Source organism: Crotalus tigris, unplaced genomic scaffold, assembly GCF_016545835.1.
Source record: "Crotalus tigris isolate CLP2741 ecotype Arizona unplaced genomic scaffold, ASM1654583v1 scf7180000017890.1996003, whole genome shotgun sequence".
NCBI classification, from domain to species: domain Eukaryota; kingdom Metazoa; phylum Chordata; class Lepidosauria; order Squamata; family Viperidae; genus Crotalus; species Crotalus tigris.
This window is the reverse complement of record NW_024096707.1, coordinates 1008001-1032086: the sequence shown is the minus strand read 5'-3', so window position 1 is coordinate 1032086 and position 24086 is coordinate 1008001. Positions and strand designations below refer to the sequence as shown.

Genomic DNA, 24086 nt, shown 5'->3' with positions numbered 1-24086 from the left:
CAGCCGTTGACCTTGGTTTCCATGGGATAAAAGTTTATTTAGACCAACGAAGCACCTGGCAATCCCCCCTCCTTCCTTTCTAAATGTCAACCGAAAGTGAATAAAGAAAATGGCTACAGCCATGCTCATTTTTCAAATTGACATCCTGTTTGCAGTTGACACCAATTATCTTGGAAGATATGTTGCTGTAATTTTACAATTAAGGTGGTGGTAGTATTCATAGTTTGCATTCCTTGCAGGGCTGACATCAGCTTAACAGAGCCTCCCCTCCCCCATAACACTCCCTCATGATACTCCTGTGCTCCTTACCTGGGAATCCCACTACTACCTGCTTAATAACCCATGTGTCTTGTGATTACGGCAATCAGGTCTGTTGGAAATTGTGCTGGTGATGTTATCGTATGACATCATGTTTTATATTGCATCACTTAGCAATAGTAGTTTCAGTCTCAGTTGCCATTGTAACCTGAGCAATATATATACTTGCTTTTGAATTGTATTTTCAGCAACCTTTAGCCTAGGGAACAATCAATCACATTTTCAAATTCTCCCACTCTCTTTGAAACTTGCTAAATTATATCTGCATTGTTTTCATATCAACTTATAATAATTTCATGTTGCAATCCAATGTGGTAATGTTCTGATCGAATGTTCCAGTATCTCTATAAATAATAGCCATTTAAGAACATAATTTGTTATGGTTGGTCTCCATGACATTAGATATTGATTGTAGTTTATCCATCAGCGGGAAACTGGGTTCTTCTTTAGAAAAAACAGCCTGGCTTCTAGGGCAGTATAGTAGACTGAGCATGACTTACAGAGTTGATTAAAATATGAGGATCTAGAATTCCTTTGTGGATTATGGAGAAGTCAAGGATTGCCATGTTCCGCTCCATACAGATTCTCTGTGAAGAAATCACAAAATAGCATTCCACAGAAGGTTTGAGAGTTTCAGGGGCTGGGGAACATTCATTTCGTATGCTCGGAAATTTCAAAGAAATACTGAGTTTGTTTCCTTCCCCTTTTATTATAATTTATAAATAAGTTGCTTATTACTTATTTCTTTGGATTTAAGAAATTTCCAGAAGTCAAGTTATATTGCATTGGGAGAGTTTCCTCTTACCCTATATAAAAGAAGCTCTAAGTAAGTTTAAAGATTAACAAGAGAAGCTTTATCTTTTTGAACAACAGAAAATAGGGGACAAAAAAATTGATTTTGGAAAGTTAAGAGGCTAGATGTATTTGAAAGAGTATTTCTTGTAGGGTGCAGGAAAATCTTTGAAATTAATTGTAAAGAGTAGACTTGAAGGCTGGCTACAGGGAACCTAGAGAAAAGGAAGGATTACTTTTAAAGGAAAATAGACCTATTAATGGAGCAACACTATTTGAATACAGACGAAATTAAGACTGGGAACAAGGCTTAATTATTTACAAGATTGGGTGATACTATAACGGAGAATATAGAAAAACAACAGATTTTATTGGATAAATCAGAGACTGAGACTGATTTAAAAAAGGATTTGGATTTAAAAATGATAGGGATATTGAAAAAAATGTGGATCTGAAAATGGATTTTAAAGTGCCAGGGGTGGGTCTAATATAAGCCCTAATCCACAAATAAGCCCTAGTTAATATCCTGCCCACCCGCCTGCCTCTTCCCTTTCACTGCCCTTCTGAGCCAGAGTGCAGTGCTATGGAGGATGGATGGGGGAGGCTCAGTCCCCTTATCCGGTCCCCCTCTACTGTTTTGGAGCCAGGGGGGAGTGATGGTGAAAGGTCTCTACCACTGCTGTACATTAGCTGCATCTGCCACTGGAGGGGCTTTCTTTGGTCCCCACCACCCCTGTCCCATCCCGCAGATCACCTGCCCAATGGTGGTCACCTCCTTTCTCCTCCACCTGCCACTTTGATCCTATGGTACCACTTTGCACTACCTGGTCCCTGTTAGCCATTTCAATGGAAGTAGCTGTGGAGGTCTGCAGTTCTGCATCATCCCTGGGCTGGTGGTTTCAGCCACCTGGCCCACTTCACAGCTCTGCCCACACAGCCACCAAAGTGGCAGGTGGAGCTCCTGCCCATGCCAGCCACTCCTATCCTGCAGAGCCGAAATGACACCATGTTTCAGTAGATGCCAACCTTCCATCTGGCGGGCCTCGCCAGCTGCTGGAGAGAGACTGGCCCATTTCAGTGCCTGGTGCCTTGGAGGGGTTTGCTTTGCCCCTGCTTTCTAGCTCCATTGCATTTCTCAGCCACCGCCGAGCTGGAGAGCTTGCCACACCATTGCCCAGATGCCCTTGTTACCCCCAAGCATTTCTTTGGTAACTTGATTTCCAGCTCCATCGTGTTTCTCCATCACATTTTTCCATTGCCACATGCAGGGAAACAAAAGTTTGTAGGATTAAAAAAAAGTTCAATAAGACCTTCCAACTTCTTGTGAAAAAAAAAATCTCGTGAAGTTGGAAGGTCTGCATCTACAGAAATGCAGCAGGGAAGGGGCAGCCAGCATGGGCGCTGCAGGCAGGACACCTGCTCACTTTAGCACGCTTCCCATCCTCTGAAGCTATGCTGGCGCTTTGGCCCTGGGCTACCACTTCCCTGTTCACCTCTTGGGCAGGGTGGCCAGGAAGGCAGCCCCCCAGCATCCCTGGGGCAAAGGCCCCTTGCTCCTCCAGGAGGAACATTGGCCAGGCTGAGCCCTCCTTGGTGCCTTTCCTGGCACTACCCAGCATGGCTGCCCCAGGGCTGCAGGGCCTGGCCTGGCTTGGGAAGGGCACATGTGACCCCCACCTGAACACTCTCATTCCGATAGTTGGTCTACCTCTATGCTCTGAGGTTGACCCAATTGCCACTGCACTTTGAAGCTTTATGTCTCTATCCCATGAGCAGGCCACACCCCGCTGTTTGTACCGAATATTGTCCTGTCCTGCCCCCATGTGCTCACCGCTTGCTGTATATAAGACATCTCCTGAAAATAAATTCTAATGAATTTTTTAGTCCAAATATATATATATATATATATATATATATATATATATATATATATATATATATATATATATATATATATGTAGGTCTTTGGTTGTTCGGGTTTTCTCCCACGTAAAATTGGAAGTGTCTTGGCGACGTTTCGACGAAGTCCCATTCGTCATCTTCAGGCTGGTGCTTTCAGCTTCGTGCCTCGAGCAGCAGTGTGTGGTCTTGGCTGTTTCTTCCTTTTAACTGCCAGTGGAGGTATGAACTGATTGGGTGGGAGCTTGGCTGTGTTCTGATTGGGTGGAGGTGTGTTCTGATTGGTTAGGGGCTTGGCTGTGCTCTGATTGGCTGGGGGGTTGGCTGTGCTCTGATTGGCTGGGGGAGTGTTCTGTTTGGTTGTGCTCAGGTTAGTCTGAGTTGCAGAGGGATTCAAGATTTTGGGCTGCCCTGCCATTCCTTGGCTTCGTGTTCGTGGTCGTGCTTCCTCTTCATGGAGGGTGTCAGTTTGCTTCATGTATGGATTGGGGGGGTTTAAAGTGGCTAATGATGCAGCTGTGGTCTGGCTTCTGGTTTGTGGTCGTGCCTCATAGTCAGTGTGGCTTTGGGTTTGTTTTTTGCGTGGATGTTTGGTGGTGACATCCTGTGTGGTTTTTGTGAGTGTGGGTCTGGTATCATTTTTTGTGTTAGGGAGTCGTTTGTCAATGAGGGCGGGTTTCCAAATGGCTGGTAGGCGGGAGGTATCATCTCGCTTGTTCATGCTGTGTGGCGTTTTCTGTGTGGGCGTTTTTTACCTCCCGCCTACCAGCCATTTGGAAACCCGCCCTTATTGACAAACGACTCCCTAACACAAAAAATGATACCAGACCCACACTCACAAAAACCACACAGGATGTCACCACCACACATCCACGCAAAAAACAAACCCAAAGCCACACCGATGATGAGGCACGACCACAAACCAGAAGCCAGACCACAGCTGCATCATTAGCCACTTTAAACCCCCCAATCCATACATGAAGCAAACTGACACCCTCCATGAAGAGGAAGCACGACCACGAACGCGAAGCCAAGGAATGGCAGGGCAGCCCAAAATCTTGAATCCCTCTGCAACTCAGACTAACCTGAGCACAACCAAACAGAACACTCCCCCAGCCAATCAGAGCACAGCCAACCCCCCAGCCAATCAGAGCACAGCCAACCCCCCAGCCAATCAGAGCACAGCCAAGCCCCTAACCAATCAGAACACACCTCCACCCAATCAGAACACAGCCAAGCTCCCACCCAATCAGTTCATACCCCCACTGGCAGTTAAAAGGAAGAAACAGCCAAGACCACACACTGCTGCTCGAGGCACGAAGCTGAAAGCACCAGCCTGAAGATGACGAATGGGACTTCGTCGAAACGTCGCCAAGACACTTCCAATTTTACGTGGGAGAAAACCCGAACAACCAAGACCTACATACAAATACCCGCGAAAACCTCAGAAAACATATATATATATATATATATATATATATATATATATATATATATATATATATATATATATATATATATATATATTTATATAAGACCCGGTCTTATTTTGGGGGCAACATGGTATATGGGAAGAACATATATTTTTTAAAACTGAAGTACTAGAGAAATTGTGGTGATAGCCAAATTTATACTTGTCACAGGGAAGAAGGAGTCATGTTTTATGTTTTTTCTTTCATTTGTTTGCTTTTTTCTTTCACTTTTTGACTTTTTATCTTTCTTAGTTTGTATTAGTTTTTTTATCTTTGTAAAATTTAAGAAAAAAGAAGCCACATATTAAATTGTATTGGAAAATATAGATTTTTTTTAAAAAAATGGATTGAATGTCAGAAATCTCAATTGTACAAACAATCCTGTGATTTCGCTTGCAAGACTAACTCTTCATTAGAAGAGTGATTAGAAATATCCTTTTTGACTGAAGAGGCAGAAACTTTTTAAATGATATGAGGCACAATAAATTGTTTATGTCTTTTCAAGAAGTACAAAGTATACTTTATAAATGTTTGTTTTTTAAAAAAATATGAAATATCCTACCAGATTACTGATCTCACCTAATAATTAGCAAGGGGAGGGGGAGAGAGAACCAGTAAGGCAGCTACTTAAACCAATAGGTAATCAAATGGAGGTATTTTTGCAGAATGAAAAGAATCAGGTTTATTTGATTCTATTTTCATTTCTATTCTGTTTCAGGACTGATGATAAACCTGAGTCCAATATTTTTATACATTATAAGAATCATAGTGCCTATTTTATACTTCTCATTTTATCTCTCTAAAGACTGTAATGCTGGGTGATTTTTGGGGACTCTGAAATACCATGTCAAGCATATTTCTAATTTGTAATCTCCCCCCCCCCCAAAAAAACTCTTGATCCCACCAGCCTGGACAACTTTTGCCCAGTTTTCCCTCTTCCCATTTTAGGGAAGATGGTAGAAAAAGTGGTGACAAGGTAGCTTCAGAGGGCCCTAGATGAAACAGAATATCTGGGCCTCTTCCAGTCAGTTTCAGGCCCAATAATGGGACAGAAAGAGCATTGGTCATATTTGTTGATGATTTCTGGCAAGAGTGGGATAGTAGTAGTGTATTCATCCTTGCTCTCCATGACTTCTCAGTAGCCTTCAATATCATTTATACTGTGTTTTTCCCAAAATAAGGCCTACCTCAAAAATAAACCCTAGCCTGATTTTTTGGGGTAGGCCTGTTGTAGAAATGAGAGACTTGAGTCAGCTCTTCTGAGAAAGGAATGGTTTATTGCGCAGGTTCAGAGTGCTAATCACAGCAAAAAGGGTCTGAACCCCGAACAGGGGCATGGGTGAACATTCTTATACTCTTTAATACATAAGCATTTCCTGATCATGGAATATTCCATACATGGTTATATTCTATAGTTCCTTATTCTAACATAGAAAAGCTACTTAGGCAGTTTGCAATATATCATGTGCAAAGTTAAAAACAGGATATTGGGCTGATCTGGCACTTCTAAATTTATGTGTCGTCTGGGAGACAGGAAACCTCCCTTGCACCCACAATTTCTGTTAGTCAATCAGTATTTTTCCAGCTTCCCACTTTAGGCCTAATATAAGCCCTGCCCCAAAAATAAGCCTGGGAGGTGGGCGTGGCCAGCAAAAATGGCAGTGACAATGCAGGGGGCAACAGTGTCAAGCAGCAGCTGCAGCCTGCCTGCCCTTTAGCGCAGATCAGGTAAGTCCATGTGCAGAGGCAGAGGCAGGGGGAAGTGTCTGCACGCCTATGGGCACTTTGAAACAAAGCGATTTGCTCGGTTCCAAAGCGCCCCATAGTCGCCCAAACATTTTTCACCTGAACAGAGATCTGACGGAAACTGGAAGCTCCATCTCCTTGTGAATGGGATGCTTGGAGACAGAGCTAATAGCTCCATTTCAAAGCGCTCCATTCACAAGGAGATGGAGCTTCCAGTCTCTGTCATACCTCCGTCTCAGGCAGCAGTTGAGCATTGCATCTTGGGGAGGGATTCTGCTGTTGCTGCTGCTGCTCGGCCGGCCTGGCTGCACCTTGCTGCTGCCTCCCAAGCTCCATCTTTGCCTGCTGTCCAGCAATTTCATGCGCATTGGCTGGCTTGGGAGGCAGCAGTGGGATGGGGCCCAGGCTGGTGCAGCAGCAATAGCAGCAGCAACAACAACAGCAGAGTCTCCCTGGGATGGCTCCGCTGGCGCCAGCTGCACACTATTTAAACTTAAATGACAAGATTGGAGCTTCAGGCTGGTAAGGAGACAGAGGCTCCAGGTGGGGATGGCCGCAACAGGGCAGGCCAGGTGATGAGCAGAGTGCTCTGCCGTCGCTTCGGCTTCCCCCTCGGAGCTACAAGACAGTCTCGTTTAAGCCTGCTGAGTCTCTGGTCTAGGCACTTAGAGTTAAATAGCACACATCTGCCACCAGTGAAGCCATCCTGGGGCAATTCTGCTGTTGTTTGTGGCAGCAGCGGCAGCGGCATGACATGTCATGTGTCCTGCCTCAAGCAGCTGTAGAAGTGAGGCAGCAGCGCAACATGTTGGGGTGTGGGAGGTCTAGCTGCATTGGTCCTGCAGTAAGTGGGTGCGGGGCCCATGGGGCAGCTCTCTGCCATCTGCCTCGCCTCGTAGCGGTGGCTGCATCAGGCTCCTAGTGAACAGGGATGTTGGTGTTGCCGCTGTGAGGCGAGGCAGGTATTGGGGAAAAAATAAGGCACCCCCCAAAATAAGACCTAGTGCATCTTTTGGATGCAAAAATAAGACTGGGTCTTATTTTGGGGGGAACACGGTAGTATCCTTTCGAGTCAGCTCGGGTTTGGGGCTCAGTGGTGCAGTCTTAGCTGATTTTGCTACTTTATCGAAGGCAAGTCCCAATTGGTGTTGTTATGGAGTGAGAAGTCCAATCTATGGTCACTCCTTTATGATATGCTACAAAGCTTGATACTCTCTCCACTCCCTTTTAACATATACATGCTGCTTCTGGGTGAGATCATCTACCATCATGGACTGAAGTACCATCGGTATGCTGTTGATACTTAGTTTTACATCTCTCCATCCTCAGTGACCTAAGTAATGCTGTCACTGCCTCCTCATGGCTGGGGAGGGGATCTGGCTGGGGGACAACAGACTTCAGGTGAACCCTGGTAAGACTGAGCAGCTTTTGGCACATGATACTTTGGAATCTGAGACTTTTAATGTCTTTAGTTTTGGATAGGGTCACATTGCCCCAGACAGATTCAGTGTGCAACTTGGGAGTTCTTCTAGACTTGTGATTTCTCCTCAAAGAGTCGTGGCCAGAAGAGCCTTTGCACAATTTTATGTTGTGTGTCAGTAGTGCCCTTTCTTGAATCATGAGTTCCTGCACTTAGTCACTGAAACCCTGGTCATCTTATTCTTAGACTATTTCAACATGCTCTATATGGGGTTACTTTGAAGAATATTTGGAAGGTACAGCTGGTGCAGGAGGAAGCCACGCAGACCGTTCTGGGGGCCCTTAGGGTGGCCCATGTTACACTGCTGTTCCATGAGTTACTTTGGTTGCCAGTTTGCTTCCAGGTTCAATTCTAGGTGTTGGTTCTTATCTTTAAAGCCTTTATGGCATGAGTCCAGGTTATCTGAGGAACCATCTCATCTCAATGGGATTGGCTCATCCCACCCACACTGGCAGAAGGGGAATGCTCCAGACCCTTCACAATCAAGGAATTATGGCTTGTGGTGTCCAGCAGAAGAGCCTTTTCTGCTATGATTCCAGTCCTCTGGAAATTTTCCCCCTCAGGTGAGATCTGCATCCACCCTTTTGGCCTTCCAAATGGGTCTGAAAACTTGGTTCTGCCAAATGGCCTTCAGCCCCAATGGGGACATGCCATTCTGAAGATGGTTAAAGGACTAACATCCCAATACTTCCCATGTGCATCTTGCTCCCTTTCACACCATCTATCAATTTTAAATCAATTTCAGTGTTAATATTTATCCACTTAATGTTTTAAAGTTTTATTTTGATTTTATTATTCCAAGCTGCCTAGCGTCGTTTCTAGATGAGATGGTGGCATATAAGTTTAATAAGTAAATAAATAAAACCCTCATCCTCATTAATCTTTTGTTACTTTGGTGGAGCTTCTTCATTGACATCTTTTTTCCAATTAATATTTCTTTTTACTTCTGTCACTAATTGTCCTCACCTTCTTGATTTTTACTTCTTGAGCTAATGAGGTGTATGTTTGCAGAGTTGATTACATTATCTCTTTCACAGAGATAGTGTGAAGTTGTGATGTGATAGTACATTCAAAATTGTTTTTGAATTTCATAAAGCATTAATTCATATTTTTCATATCTTTACCTAGTTGCCTCCAAATTAATATACAGAAGCTCTTTATTGGTATTTTATTCCATTTCATAAAGAAGGGGTAGGAAAAAAATCACTACATTGTGACTGGAGTAGATGAAAAGTCCAATAGATTTAATGTACATAACAAAAAGCAGGCAGGAATATTCCATTTACTATTTTTTTAATTATTTTCAATAGCCTTTAACATCACAAAAAGAAATCCCAAGACTTGACATAGATTCAGTAGGACTTAAAAAAGGTAATTGTTGTTCTCATTTTGTTATTTTACTCTTAAAAATCATAAAACATGCATAATATTCTATGTAATGTTCCTTGAAAACAGAAATCTTATGTTAAACAATCTTAGTATAGTAATTCCAAAATACATTATTAAAACTGTAGTTTAGTTATGGATAAATCCTAAAGGTGAATTTTGAAGATGTGCATTATAAATGGCTATAAATCTATATGATCTTTAGCCCCATTAAATAAAATATTTTTTGACTGTAACTGTATAAAAATTCTCCAGTCCCAATCCAAAAGTAAATTCCATAAAGATAGGAAATACAATGATTATGTATTTCTTGATTGTGTGCCATGATTCCACACAAACCTCTCTCTCTCTCTCTCTGTGTGTGTGTGTGTGTGTGTTTGTCTGTTTATAAACACAATTATATACAAATACAAGAATTAAAATGGATCTCAAATATAACAATGCTTAAATATTTCTTAATGCATAAACAGCATGGTTTTAGTGATATTTATATCTTGTGTTATAATACGTTAAAAAGTATTTTGATTTTATAGAGGAGGATCACTTGATCTGTAAAAGAATGTTTCAGTTAAAAGATAATTTGACGAAACTAAAGGGAATGCCTGAAGCTGAAACTTTAGCAAAACTCTTGCTTGAGTCTGACAAAGGTAAGTATTATTGAAATATGAGAGCAGAACATAGTGCATTCTTTGATAAGTGTCTTCAAGATCATATTCTATGTAGGTCTAAAGTTTCCTTAAGATGTCTTAAAAATTGAAATCAGAAATAGTTAAGAAAGATAAACCCTATGATTTGCAGAAGGGATGCTAGGGTTTTTAACTAGTTATTTTTAACTTGGTTAATTTAAAGTAATTGGTATTTTGCCTTAGTTTAATCAAACTCTGTGTATATGTATGTTTGTGTGTGTGTATACACACACACATACATACATACACACATATATATTATATATATGTATATAAATATTATATACTGTATATATGTGTGTATATACATATGTGTGTGTATATATATATATATACACATATATAATATGTTATGCATATATATGTTTAATAGAAAAATATTTATGCTATACTTGTGATAAATTAAATAGTACTTGAGCTATTGATATACAGTATCTATAGCACCAATTCTGACTAAAAATCAATAGTCATACATATAGGAATACATATATATGTAGGTCTTTGGTTGTTCGGGTTTTCTCCCACGTAAAATTGGAAGTGTCTTGGCGACGTTTCGACGAAGTCCCATTAACTGGCAGTTAAAAGGAAGAAACAGCCAAGACCACACACTGCTGCTCGAGGCACGAAGCTGAAAGCACCAGCCTGAAGATGACGAATGGGACTTCGGCGAAACGTCGCCAAGACACTTCCAATTTTACGTGGGAGAAAACCCGAACAACCAAAGACCTACATACAAATACCCGCGAAAACCTCAGAAAACATATATATATATACACACACTATATATATATATACACACTATATATATATATACATATACACTATATATGTGTGTGTGTGTGTGTGTGTGTGTGTGTGTGTGTGTTCTGAGGTTTTCGCGGGTATTTGTATGTAGGTCTTTGGTTGTTCGGGTTTTCTCCCACGTAAAATTGGAAGTGTCTTGGCGACGTTTCGACGAAGTCCCATTCGTCATCTTCAGGCTGGTGCTTTCAGCTTCATGCTTTGAGCAGCAATTGCTCCTAGAAGCATGAAGCCGAAAGCACCAGCCTGAAGATGACGAATGGGACTTCGTCGAAACGTCGCCAAGACACTTCCAATTTTACGTGGGAGAAAACCCGAATAACCAAAGACCTACACACAAACACGCGCGAAAACCTCAGAAAACGTATGTATGTATGTATGTATGTATGTATGTATGTATATCCCAGTCATGCTATAGCCTTTTGGAATAAGAATCTGCAGAAAAGGACTAAGGAATAAAAAAAAAAAAAAATAACAGAAGTCATGAAATAAGGATAAGAGTAAGAAATATTGCTAAAGCTACTTTATATCAATACTATTTGGCTTAATCTTTCCATTTTTACAAATCAGCATTGCTGTCATAGTAACCATATCTCATTCTATATATTGCTTACTATTTGTTAAACTCAGGAGCTGATTAGTTTGACCCAGAACACAATTTTCTAATTTTTGCCTTCCTTTGAATCCTTCTTCAATCTTTCTTCACATATTGTTTTAAAATTTGATCCTCATTCATTCTCTTATATTATCAAGCCACCTGAGCTTATTTCTTTCCTACTGGTCATTCATTCATTCGTTTCATTCATTATTTCACCATCCATCCTTTTGATACATGCTACTACTAAAAGTCTCGCGACTTCCCTGGCAGTCTCTAACATTCTTTTGATTCTGTTCCAAATATCTTTCTTGTCCTCTTCCTTTATATACACTTTCTATTTGTTCTTTTGGGAGATTAATTTGTCTTCAAATATTTTTAACTGAAGGATGTATTTTCTTTTGCTGTAGTTGTTTCCCTTATCTTTCATTTCTTTTTCTTCCATACCTCTTGTTTACAGATTTCACTCTTTATAATATCACATTTTTTCTTTTAATTTTGTAATTAATACTATATCCATTTTATTTATTTCATTTCATGTAGTAATTCATACTTTCTCTTTTAATTCTAACTTTCAATCTTTCATATCCTGTATTCATCATTAGATGGGTTCACATCTTTTGATCATTGTTGCCTATCATGTCCTTGGTCACATAATATTTTTTAAGAAGATAAAGAATAGTCTAGTTACTTGCCTTAGTTACAGCCTTGCTACATGTAACACTCTTTACTAATCATATGGTAATAACAATAATTTGGGATATAATTTGATCAGTAAGCAATAAACACTATCAAATCCAATTTTTATGCCAAGCCTAAATCTCTAATCAAGAGAACATTTTGAATTAGACAAACAATACAATTTCAGTTGAATCTTACTATGCTTAGAACATGCTGTTGTTACAAAGAGCATTTTGTAGTTGTAGTGCAAAATATTTGATGAAAGGAATATATAAATATGATTTTGAAAGAAAATATAATTGTGCTGAAATATAAGTACCTTGCTTTGGACAGAGTTTTTTCTTTCTTAAAAAACCCCAATAATTTCATTAGAAGTGTCCCAAATAACTATCCTCAATAGAAATATAGGAGAAAGAACAAGGATGGGTTAGGAGTGGCTATCTAATCTCAAAAAACATTTTGTTTTCCTACATTATTAGGCTATGATATAAATGATGAAAAATTGATTGCAAAAGTTATATTCCTAACAAAATTCTAACTTGCATTTTTTCAATGAGATAGGAAAATTACCAGAGAGACAAAAACTTGAGTTACTTCAAATGCTAAATCAGCTGGTAACTCCAGATGAAATACAGCAAGCTGGTAAGTGATAAATTAGGAAATATAATGTGTAATTATCAACTATCAAAAGATTTCATATCTTTATCTTTAGATTCATATTTTTTAATAAACTACTTCTTTGAATATATATACATTGCTTACTGGTGTACACCGTTTAGAGAGTGCTTTCACTTAAAGCGGTATATAAGTCTCATAAATAAATAAATAAATAAATAAATTATACACTTTTGTTTACCTATGGTGGAGATATATAAGTATAATATCAGTGTACTGATGATATTGCATCCCATGCATTTAGATGATATATTTCAGAGGTGTCATGTAAGGAACAAAAGATTTAAGCACTGAGCACCCCACATTGCAGGGTCTAGGGCTTGACTCTTATCTCCCAGCAATTCCAACTAGAACCTGCCACAGAGGAAGGAGAACCATTATAGTACAGTGCCTCCATTCCCAGAAGGGATACCATCATTGGTAGTATTGAATTCTGCTGAGAGATCTAGGAGGGCCAGAATCATTTTCATTCTGTACCTCTCATACATCATCCACAAGTGCTGTCCTAGTGATATAACATCACCTGAATGCTGACTGAAAAGATAATATACATATAATCCACTTCATCTAGAGCCATGGAGTATCTACTGTCCATAACAACCTTATGTAACGAGGAGGAATTAGACAATTTTGTCTAGCAGGAGACTGGACAAAGTTGTCTAATATGATTGAATCTAAGGATAGCCTCTTAAAAGGGGGACATATCATACCTCCTTCAAGGCAGGTAGTCCCAATATTTCCTGCAAAAAGTCATTAATCACCATTTTAGTCTATGCAATCTCACAAGATCCTGAAAGGGGATGGGTCAGCAAAACTCACAGCTCCAAGGAGTGACTAGGGAGTGACTGGCTCAAATTCTTTCTGGATAATAAGGGCAGTCCTACTTCAGTTCCATAGGACTTGCCCAGCCAGTGTCCAGCTCCAAGTGAAATGAAATGACTTTCTTCAACACATGCCAAGAATATTATTCACAGCAACCCAGCAAGGGCTTTCCCAGACTCTTCTTAACCTAGAAGGGACCTGGTCCTCTGAATAGGGCTGCTGGTTGTTTATCTGCAGATGCAATGAGAGTCAAGAAATAAGTAGAATCACTCTTATTGCCACAAGGTAAATCTTAATAAGGGCTCTCACCTGTGCTTTATTGGTTTTACCTCTTTGCCCTTTGCCAGTGGTGCTCTATGCATCTTCTGAGACTTTAGCTCTACAGGATCCACATTTATAGAGAGTCTACACAGGCATGATCCAGTTCGGACCCCTGGTTGCATGTTCATTCCAAGCTGCCCCAAAACCTAGAGCTTTGAGGGACAAAAAACATGCACCAGAGCTTACCAAACAGGCTGCATATCTCGCAGTAGGGCTTTGGCCCAGAGAATTCTAGGGCCAACATAAGATTAATTAATAAGCTTCTTTCATACATCATCTGTTGGGAAAGGGAAAATACTTATTTGGTAATAATAATTATATAATATCTCATTTTCTTTCAATGCATATAGGTGAAAGAGAGGAAGATGAAAAAAAAAGAACTTTACTTGCAAATGTAGTATCGGTTGTTAGACCTTTATTGCAAGAGCAGCCTCCTAAAGCTGATCTCTCAGGTAGAAACTAAGATAAATATTAAAATGAGATCCTTAATATAGATTAACTATTGTTATAATAATGTAGAAAAGGTAAAGTAATAGAATGAATGTATCTTTACTACAGCCGAAAACTATAAACTAATTGAATTGTGACTTTTTAGATTTGTATGTTTAGTTCTTTAGCACCATTGGTTAGATTAAAGAAGTTTTCTTTTTTTTTTAATAGAGAAAGAAAGAAATGATCTGGCAGAGGAAAGAACAGCCTTCCTTTCAATCTTAGACTCACATATAAAAGATTATCAACAAATTAGAAAACACGAAAATATTGGTGGGTATCAAATCAAAATTATGCACCATGTAGAGATAATTATATAGCATTTAAATCATTATTAACTTATAAATGTTATTCATATTTAATTTCAAGATTTATAAGACTGCCCAATTCAGACTCTGAATCTGGCAGTGTACAACATAAACACAATAAATAAACAAGAATTAAAACCAAGGAAAATGTTAATAGTGATAAAAAATGTGTATAAAAAGAAAAATGAGAGTAAACCAGATACTATGTATCTGGTACATAGCTATATATTAGCTATGCGTGATTCACCACAGAATAAAGTAAACACATTAACACCCCAAACCATAGTGCTTCAGAAGTTAAGAGAGTTCAGATTTATCAATATAGCATGTATTTTATATATAAAAACATTGGCATTTTGGCAAGATAGGGAGTTTTATAGGCAGTTTTATTTTATATTTATTTTTAGAAAAAGAAATTAGGAAGCTTTCAGAAGAAAGAACCCAGCTACGGGCAAATGTGGAATTAAATATGAAAGATTTGGAACAAGCCCGGGTTCTTGCATCTTCCCAGCCATCAGAAATTAATGGTAAGTACCAAAAGAGGTTTTGGGTAAGTGGGAAATGATCCAAATTATTTTTCACAGAAGTAAAGAAACTTAGTGGATATATCTTGACTGGTCTTCAAATACTAATCATGCTTTGTTTTCTATGTCATCTGTCAACTTAGACTAAGTTTGAAACAACATTGAGTATAATTTTCTCTACGGGAGTAGTTAGAATGGCCATTATTCATTGTAGGAAAATGTGAGGATTGTTGGCTGAAAAAATTAGGTTTTATGAAAACTTAGAATTCAGTTTACACTCTATTAAAAAGTAAAATATCAGGATGGAAAACAAAGAAAGATAAAAATAATTTGAGATATTGCAGAGTGGAAAGAATATCTGAATGAAAAGAGCAGAAATCAATTATTGAAAAATCAACCATCAACAATAATTCTACATAGAAAACAAAATATGATGTATAACTGGAAATACCTGGACACTCATGAAAAAGAGTAAAAATGGTTGGATCAACAAAAATATAATTATGTTTATATAACTGTTATTAAAAATTTTAAACATATAAAAGATAAACATAAGCACAGAAAATGAAATTAAGAAAGAAAGGAAAGGTTTAACAATGCAGAAAAGAAAAAAAAGATTTTTTTTTCAAAGAAACAGTTTTCAATCTTCCTTACCATGGCTACATCTAAATTTAATATCATTCTTCTCTTCTAAAATTATGTATGTAGTTAACTTCTTTACATATCTAATCCATTTCAACTGATAAGTCTGAAAATCATCAACTCATTTCTATCAATGTTCACCCAAAAGTAACAGCACTCCATCACGTCATGCTGGCCACATGATCTGCCACAAATTACCACAATTATTATTTCTGATCCATCCAGGATCAAATAGCCCAGTGATGGCGAACCTTTAAGAGACTGTGTGCCCACAAACTGTCCCCGCCCCTGCTCCACTCCCTGCCCCGCCCCCCCATCCCCTGCCCCACCTACCCGCAGGGCCCTCACCACCTCCAGGGCCTGCCACAGATCACTCAGGCAGCCCAGCATCGCCATGGCGGCCATGCCCTCTGCACTCTGTGTGCAATGGGACATGAGGGCAAAGTCTTGTCTATGCTGCCTGGCTTCCATGTCTTTGGCTGCACTGCTCTGCATGGGCCACGCTCGGGGGTGACTCTCCTCCAGGGGGGCTGCTGGTGAGGGGAGGCAAGGTTGGGGCAACGGCACGTGTGCCCATAGAGAGGGCTCCAAGTGCCGCCTCTGGCATGCGTGCCATAAGTCCGCCACCACTGAAATAGCCCATTTTATTCTTAATAAAACTTTTCCTTAAGATTTTAACTAGAAATTTTTGACTTCCCCTAGGAGGTGACCTGAGCAATGGGCAGTCTCTTTTCTCCTGCTGACAAACAGCTGATTATGCCACCAAAGCTGGTTATTTGGCAAGTAGCTCCCCAGATTTGAATAGGAGCAGCTAGGAATGATCCAAGATAATCCTTGGAGGATTGTGTACCTTTGGAGAAGAAAGATCTTAAAGATCATGGTTCTCAGTAAAAGCGATTGGAGAGCCCAGTCTTTAATCTCTTCCTTTCAGCTACTTGTTCTTTTAAAAATGCCTTGGTTTTAATTACACTTTTTAAAAAAGTTTTCTTATTTTTTTTATTTATACTTTAATTGACTGGTTGAATGCTGATCCATCCTATAACCCCTTGCCGGTATTTTATAAACTTTTTTTTATAATTTTTATAAAAAGTTATAAATATATATTATTATCTTTGATAATAAAAGTTATCTGACTTGATTTATACTTATATTAGATCTTATTACAAGATTCTGTTTTTACTAGTTTTTAAAAGCTATTATTTTTTAAAACTTTATAGGAAAATTCCTTTTGATTATTTCACATTCTGGGAAATGTTAGCTTAATTTTTCTGTGAACATTTTGTTATCTGCTCTCTTGTTCTTGAGAGGATTTGTTTGTGTTCACAGTGTCTACAAAAAGAGATAAAGATTTCTGGGAAGTCTTTGGAAACAAATGCTCTTTAACTTACAAGTTTTATTAGAAAACTTTAATAATTTTTTTTGATAGGTCTGCAATGGCTTCGAATAAATCCCATGATGGCAGTCAAAGGCAGAGAATAACATTTGGATTCGATTTGCACTCTGAAAATTTAAAGGGGGATTTGAATTTGGAATTATTTATTGAAAAGTACTTTTTTTTTTTTAAAGAGTTTTATAAATTTTACAAAAAATAAGAAACAATACAAAAACAAAAAACAACATATACAAATAAAAAACAAACATTACCCAACAAAACCCCCCTTCCCCCACCCCTACCCAAACCCCCCCTTTAATTGAAATAATTAAATAAATTATACATATCTCCATAGGAAAGAAGACTAGATTACTCTAAATATTAGTCTGAAGATAGATTAGTTTTAAGAAAGAGATAAGGGAAAATTGCAAAAAGATCATTTGACTACAGAACTTCAGGTAGCCCTTGACTTATAACTATTTATTTAGTGACTGAAGTTACAATGTCACTGAAATAAGTGACTTGTGACCATTTTCATACTTATGACCATTCCAGCATTCACATGATCAAAATTTAGACATTTGGCAACTGCCATGTACTTATGACAGTTGCATTGTCCTGGGGTTATCTGATCATAACCCAGACAGCTTCCAACAAACAAAGTCAATGGGGGAAGTCAGATTCAATTAATGATCACATGATTTACTAAACAACTGCAGTGATTCTCTTAACAGCTGCAGCAAAAAATGTATAATGGGACAAAAATCACTTAACCTTGGGCTGAATTGTGGTTGTAAGTAGAGGACTGCCTGTACAGAGTGTTAGATGGGTCCAAAGAGTTAAGACTCTAGAGAAAAAATGGGTGGGGGAAAGCATGTCTTATCTTTATTTTTCTTCTCTTAGAGAGGAAAACTAATAAAGCAGCAAAACTTGCAGAAGGGAGTAGAAGTTTTTAAATACTGCAAATTACACAGTTACTAACTACAAAACATAAAGGTTGTTTAAGGATTTTTGAAAGTATGACTGAGTCTGTTAAGAAAGATTTGGTTTTCTTGGAAGGGAGGATTGAAGAAAATTTGCAAAAGTGGAAGAAAAAAAAAGAAGAATCTCTACTATGGATGAGTGGGGAAATTAAACAAGCAAGCATAAATACAATTGTTAATTATTGTTTTACTATATTTTGCTTTCTGAAGCGAATCTCAACTATTATATAAATAGTATTATAACATCATAGAAAATCTAAAAGAAACTGAAAGAAGGATAATTGGGAACTGTTTTTGAAGAAATTGAAGGAATTAGCATATTAGCCAACACTCCAGAAGACAGGCTTAAGATACAGGAGGATCTGGACAGACTTGAACACTGGGCGCTATCTAGCAAAATGAAATTCAATGGTGAAAAAAGCAAGGTTCTACATTTAGGCAAGAAAAATCAAATGTGTAGGTATAGTATAGGGGGTACCTTGCTCAATAGTAGTAACTGTGAGAGGGACCTTGGAATCCTAGTGGACAATCACTTAAATATGAGCCAGCAGTGTGCTGCAGCTGCCAAAAAAGCCAACACAGTGCTGGGCTGCATTAACAGAGGGATAGAATCAAGATCACGTGAAGTGTTAATACCCCATTACAATGCCTTGGTAAGGCCACACTTGGAATACTGCACCCAGTTTTGCTTACCACGATGTAAAAAAGATGTTGAGACTCTAGGAAGAGTACAGAGGAGAGCAACAAAGATGATTAGGGGACTGGAGGCTAAAATATATAAGGAACGGTTGCTGGAATTGGTATGTCTAGTTTAACGAAGAGAAGGACGAGAGGGGACATGATAGCAGTGTTCCAATATCTCAGGGACTGCCACAAAGAAGAGGGACTCCAGTTATTCTCCAAAGTGCCTGAAGGCAGGACAAGAAGCAATGGATGGAAACTAATCAAGAAGAGAAGCAACCTAGAACTAAGGAGAAACTTCCTGACAGCACAATTAACCACTGGAACAATCTGCCTCCAGAAGCGGTGAATGCTCCAACACTGGAAGTTTTTAAGAAGACACTAAACAGTCATTTGTCCAAAATGGAATAGGGTTTCCTGCCTGAGCAGGGGATTGGACTAGATAACTTCCAAGGTCCCTTTCAACTTTTTTATTATTATTGATTATCGCACAGTCAGCCAGATGTTCAGACTGGATTTGGCATTTTTGTCTACCTATCGAGCCCTTCCCTATCTGGGATAGGCAGATGTGGATGTTTGATGGTATTACAGATATCGTCGCAGGATGGAAGCAGTTCCTAGTAAGGTCGCCATTTGCAATTGACTAATGCCGAATTTGTCAATGGTGATGATGGTGTTCAAGTGGTGCTCCAGTTGTTTTGGGATTGCACCCAAGGCGCCTATTACTATTGGTACTACCCTTGCTTGCTTTTGCCACAGTCTTTCTATTTGTAGGTCTTTGTATTTTGTGATCTTCTCCAGTTCTTTCTCGTCTATTCTGCTGTCTCCAGGCACTGCCACATCCACTATCCAGACTTTTTTGTCTTTCTTATCGACAATTGTTAAGTCCGGGGTGTTATGTTGCAGGTGCTTGTCAGTTTGAATTCTGAAGTCCCAGAGCAGTTTAATTTTATCATTTTCTATGACTTTCTCTATTTTATGATCCCACCAGTTTTTGCTTACAGGCAAATGATATTTTTTGCAGATCTTCCAATGCACCATTGTTGCCACTTTGTCATGCCGCTGCTTGTAATCAGTTTGTGCAATCTTCTTGCAACAGCTTACCAAGTGGTCCACTGTTTCTTCAGCTTCTTTGCATAGGCGGCACTTACTGTCTGTTGCTGTCTTCTCAATTTTGACTTTTTATGCATTTGTCCTTAAGGCTTGGTCTTGTGCAGCCAGAATTAGTCCCTCGGTCCTTTTCTTCAATTTTCCTGCTCTTAGCCATTGCCAGGTTTTATTATTATCTGCTTTCACAGCTATTTTTTTCATGTATTGGCCATGTAGTGCTTTGTCTTCCCATGCCTCTATTCTGTTCTTCATTTGGTCTTTCTTGTAGGCCAGTTTGGTCTCTCCAGTAGTTAGTAAGCCTTGCTGATATACTAATTTCAGTGCATCTTCATCATTGTTCTTCAGATATTCTTCCAAAGCCATTTTTTCTTCTTCAACCATCTGATGTACTTGTAGGATTCCACGCCCACCTATTTGCCTTGGTAGATAAAGTCTATCAGTGTCACTGTGTGGATGAAGGGCATTATTTTTCTGGTCTGCCTATCCTTTGCTTTTAGTTCTGCTTGAGTCCAGTCCACTGTTCCAGCTGTGTACCTAATGACTGGGATTGTCCAGGTGTTGATTGCCTTTATGGTATTTCCTCCATTGAGTTTGGACTTTAAGATCTTCTTCACTCTCTTGATGTATTCACCTCTAATGTTTTTCTTGACTTCAGTGTGCTTGATGTTGTCAGCTTGAAGGATACCCAAGTATTTGTAATACTCTTCCTCATCCAAACTCTTAATGTTATTTTCGTGGGGCATCTTGATTCCTTCAGTTTTCACTATTTTTCCTTGTTTGATAGTAAGTGTGGCACATTTGTCCAAGCCAAACTCCATTACAATATCTTGGCTATATATATGGACAGTTGTTGTTGTTGTTGTTTTTGTTGTTATTATTATTATTATTATTATTATTGATATATTGAGGGGAATTAGGTAACATTCAGATATTTTAAACAGTATTTTTTAACCTTGGCAACTTTATGATGTGTGGATTTCAATTCCCAGCAAGGTGGCTGGAAAATTCTGGAATTGAATTCCACACATTTTAAAGTTGCAAAAAGCTTTAAAGGATGCTTTAAAGGATGTCACACAGAAGAGAGATATACCTCATTCTTTGTTGATTGAGTTACTTAAAAGCAGGTTCTAGCTGAATTGATCTAACAAAAAGTAATTTGATAATGGTTTACTTATCCTGAATGATAGAGGCTTTCAGCTGGATATGTTCAAGTAGAAGCTATCTATCAAGAATGCTTTGAAACAGTATGTACTGACTTTGTGTGCTATCTTTGTGAACATATGGAAATTCTATTTTGTGAAAGGATTTTCTCTATTATTTATTATTTAATTAGTTTATCCTGGCCTGTTCTGACCCAGACAGAACAATTTGCTTAATTGTCCAATCCAGGGCAGACAGACCACTCGATAGAAATGATTGCATAACAGATAAATATGTTTATTCAGAGAAAATACTTGCTTCTGCATAAGCATCACATGTTAGCATAGGACCTCTAAGCCGTGTGGCTGGCAGGCATGAGGCTGGATGAACAAAGGCATTCCAAACTGGGCACGTAGCCAGTATATCCTGAGAGGAACTCAGAAACTCCTCTCACTGACCCATTAACATGAGATGACTGTCTAACAAAACTGCATTTCCCATAATCCATCTCTTAAGGAAACAACACTAAACTCAATAAATGCCAGATATTTTAACATACATCTCTAATTAGGGCAGTGGTTCTCAACCTTTTTAATGCCGCGACCCCCAACCGGTTGTAAGTCGAGGACTACCCAACCGGTCGTAAGTCGAGGACTTTCCCTGCCCGGGAGCACCACGCATGCGTGGTGCCGCCCTCTGCACCGGCCGAGGCGTAGCTGGCAAGCGGCAGAGACGGCGCAGGCCGACCACTGGCTGGGCCACCAGCTGGCCCAGCCCAAGGGAGGTAAGGCACCCACTGGGCCCCACGCACGCCAGCAACCCTTCCTGCGCCTGCCAGCCTCCCACCTCCCACCTCTGGCCCTCTTTTATTTACATTTTTAGTAGTTGCTCAGCAGGGAGGGGTGGAAGCTTCTAGACAGCTCGCCTTCGCTGCAGACAACTTGCAGCACCGTTTGCAGAATGGGACTTTTGGCGGGCTCAGCAGGGCAGAGACCGCCTGGACAATTCCTATTGGCTTTTGAAAGCCAATAGAATTAGACTCTATTCAAGAGAGTCTATTCTATTGGCTTTCAAAAGCCAATAGAATAAAAGGGAGTAGCACAGCTAAGGAAAAGGGGAAAAAATGGCGGACTGCATTGTTTGGCGACCCCCATGAAATGGTTGTTCGACCCCAAATGAGGTCCCGACCCACAGGTTGAGAATCACTGCGTTAGGGTTACATAGAGCTATAATACTGATACATGCTCTCTAGGTAGGGTTACATAGAGCTATATGATCCAGAACACTCCCCGCTTGGAAATTCATATTTTACTACCAACTGACTGAAATAGCAAAACAAAAACAAAAACATAGCATTAAGGCATGCAATATTCATTGTTAATTAACTTGTGACTAAATAGGTAAAATCATGGTATGAAACATGCATAACTATAAAGTAAATATAAAACATGCACCATTACACAAAATAAGCAAGCACAATACATAGTTTGAGGTTTAAACTTCTAGTTCAGTCTTCGTCAGCATCGGGACCAAATCAGCCTAGTACAAGAGTCTTTGAGTCACGACCTGACTCAAGTGGCTTCACGTTCTGGACTTCAGCTTGACAAACTAGTTCATCAACTGGGTGGGCCCAGTGTGCAAGTCCCATGGGCCAATAGTTCTGGTATGTATACTTGTCTCTCAGTGAGACCAGGTCTTCTTCCTGTAAAAGAAAGTGGAACCAAATCTGGAACAGAAAAACTGGAACTCAAAATTTCTCAGGAACAAAGGGAACTGGATTCACAGGATACTTAGGAACTGAAGAACCTGGAAAAACAGGAATAGCTGGATCTGGAAACTAAGGAATAGCTGGAACTGAAGAATCAGAGTCAGGAACATCTGGAAACTCAGGAGCAGCTAGAGCTGGAAACTCAGGAACAGCTGGAACTGAAGACTCAAAATCAGGAACATCAACTGGAACTGAAGAATCAGGAACAACAGCTGGAACTGAAGAATCAGGAACAATAGCAGCTGCAGAAGACTCAGGATACTCAAGAACCAAAGGGTCTGGAACCACCGATGGAGTATTGAAGAGGGCTGCTATTGTTGTCATCAGGGTAGTGACTTCATGTGTGGGTGTGGGTATCTTTAATGACATAGAGTCCAAGATTTTGCGGGGTGCACCAATCATGTGCTCCCACAATTCGCCTATGTATGCTTCGCCCATATAAGATGCATGGGGAAGGCAATTTTTGGCCTCCAGACATTTGTCAATTGCTGGATCATGACAAATATCTTCAATAGTCAGTAAGTCCTTGCAGGCTCCGACAAGGCTAATTCTTGGGATGCTAAGACAAGTGATCAAGACGATCAAAACTATGCCTAATCTCAGGTACTTCCGCTTAGACAGGAGTTTGAAGCAGATTGGTTGACGTTTACTGGGTGCCTGAGGTTGAAGGTTGGCACGTTGATCTGAAGCTGGAAGTACATAGTGTTTTAGTCTCTGTGGCATCTGTCTGTTTGGACAGACCAAGAACTCGGGACTTTCTAGCCAAATAATTCTGTTATCTGTGTGGCAAGGTTGGGTCACTTCACTTGGTTCACAAGGTTCTTATCTGTTGGCAAATGTTGCCATTGTTCAGGGCTTAAAGATGTTTCAATCTTTTTCACTCTGTTGCCTACATAGATGTAGAAATGTTTGCTATGCTTGCAGATGTAGCTTGACATCACCTTGCTGTCTACGTAGAAGGTGATGGACTATAGTTCAAGGCACAACGTCTTCACTGTCAAGTTTATTTATTTATTTATTTATTTATTTATTTATTTATTTATTTATTTATTTATTTATTTATTTATGAGACTTATATACCCCTTTAAGTGCAAGCACTCTCTAAGCGGTGCACACCAGTAAGCAATGTATATATATATTTACATTGCCCCCAACAATCTGGGTCCTCATTTTACCTACCCCGGAAGGATGGAAGGCTGAGTCAACCTTGAGCCAATGAGATTTGAACTGCTGACCTGCTGAACACAGTCAGCTAAAGTGGCCTGCAGTACTGCACTCTAACTGCTGCGCCACCTCGGTTGGTGAGCTTTACAGCCAAAGTGGTATCACATAGTTCTAATCTTGGTACTGTGTGGCCTACTTGTATTGTTAGTCTTGTTTTTCCGAAGAAAGCAC

General features: G+C 39.5%; 1 protein-coding gene across 13 annotated transcripts in view; it reads left to right on the top strand.

Annotated features, from left to right (window-relative positions):
- CCDC7 (coiled-coil domain containing 7) overlaps positions 1 to 24086 on the top strand; it is a 325715-nt gene that overhangs the window by 103724 nt on the left and 197905 nt on the right. For 12 of the 13 annotated variants that reach the window (XM_039344077.1, XM_039344070.1, XM_039344073.1 and 9 more), the window contains 6 exons: positions 9018 to 9078; positions 9627 to 9740; positions 12418 to 12498; positions 14025 to 14126; positions 14335 to 14436; positions 14879 to 14998. In XM_039344077.1, the coding sequence (XP_039200011.1) occupies positions 9018 to 9078; positions 9627 to 9740; positions 12418 to 12498; positions 14025 to 14126; positions 14335 to 14436; positions 14879 to 14998 (580 nt within the window). The remainder of the gene's footprint in view (positions 1 to 9017; positions 9079 to 9626; positions 9741 to 12417; positions 12499 to 14024; positions 14127 to 14334; positions 14437 to 14878; positions 14999 to 24086) is intronic. The other variant, XM_039344074.1, reaches the window with a different exon arrangement.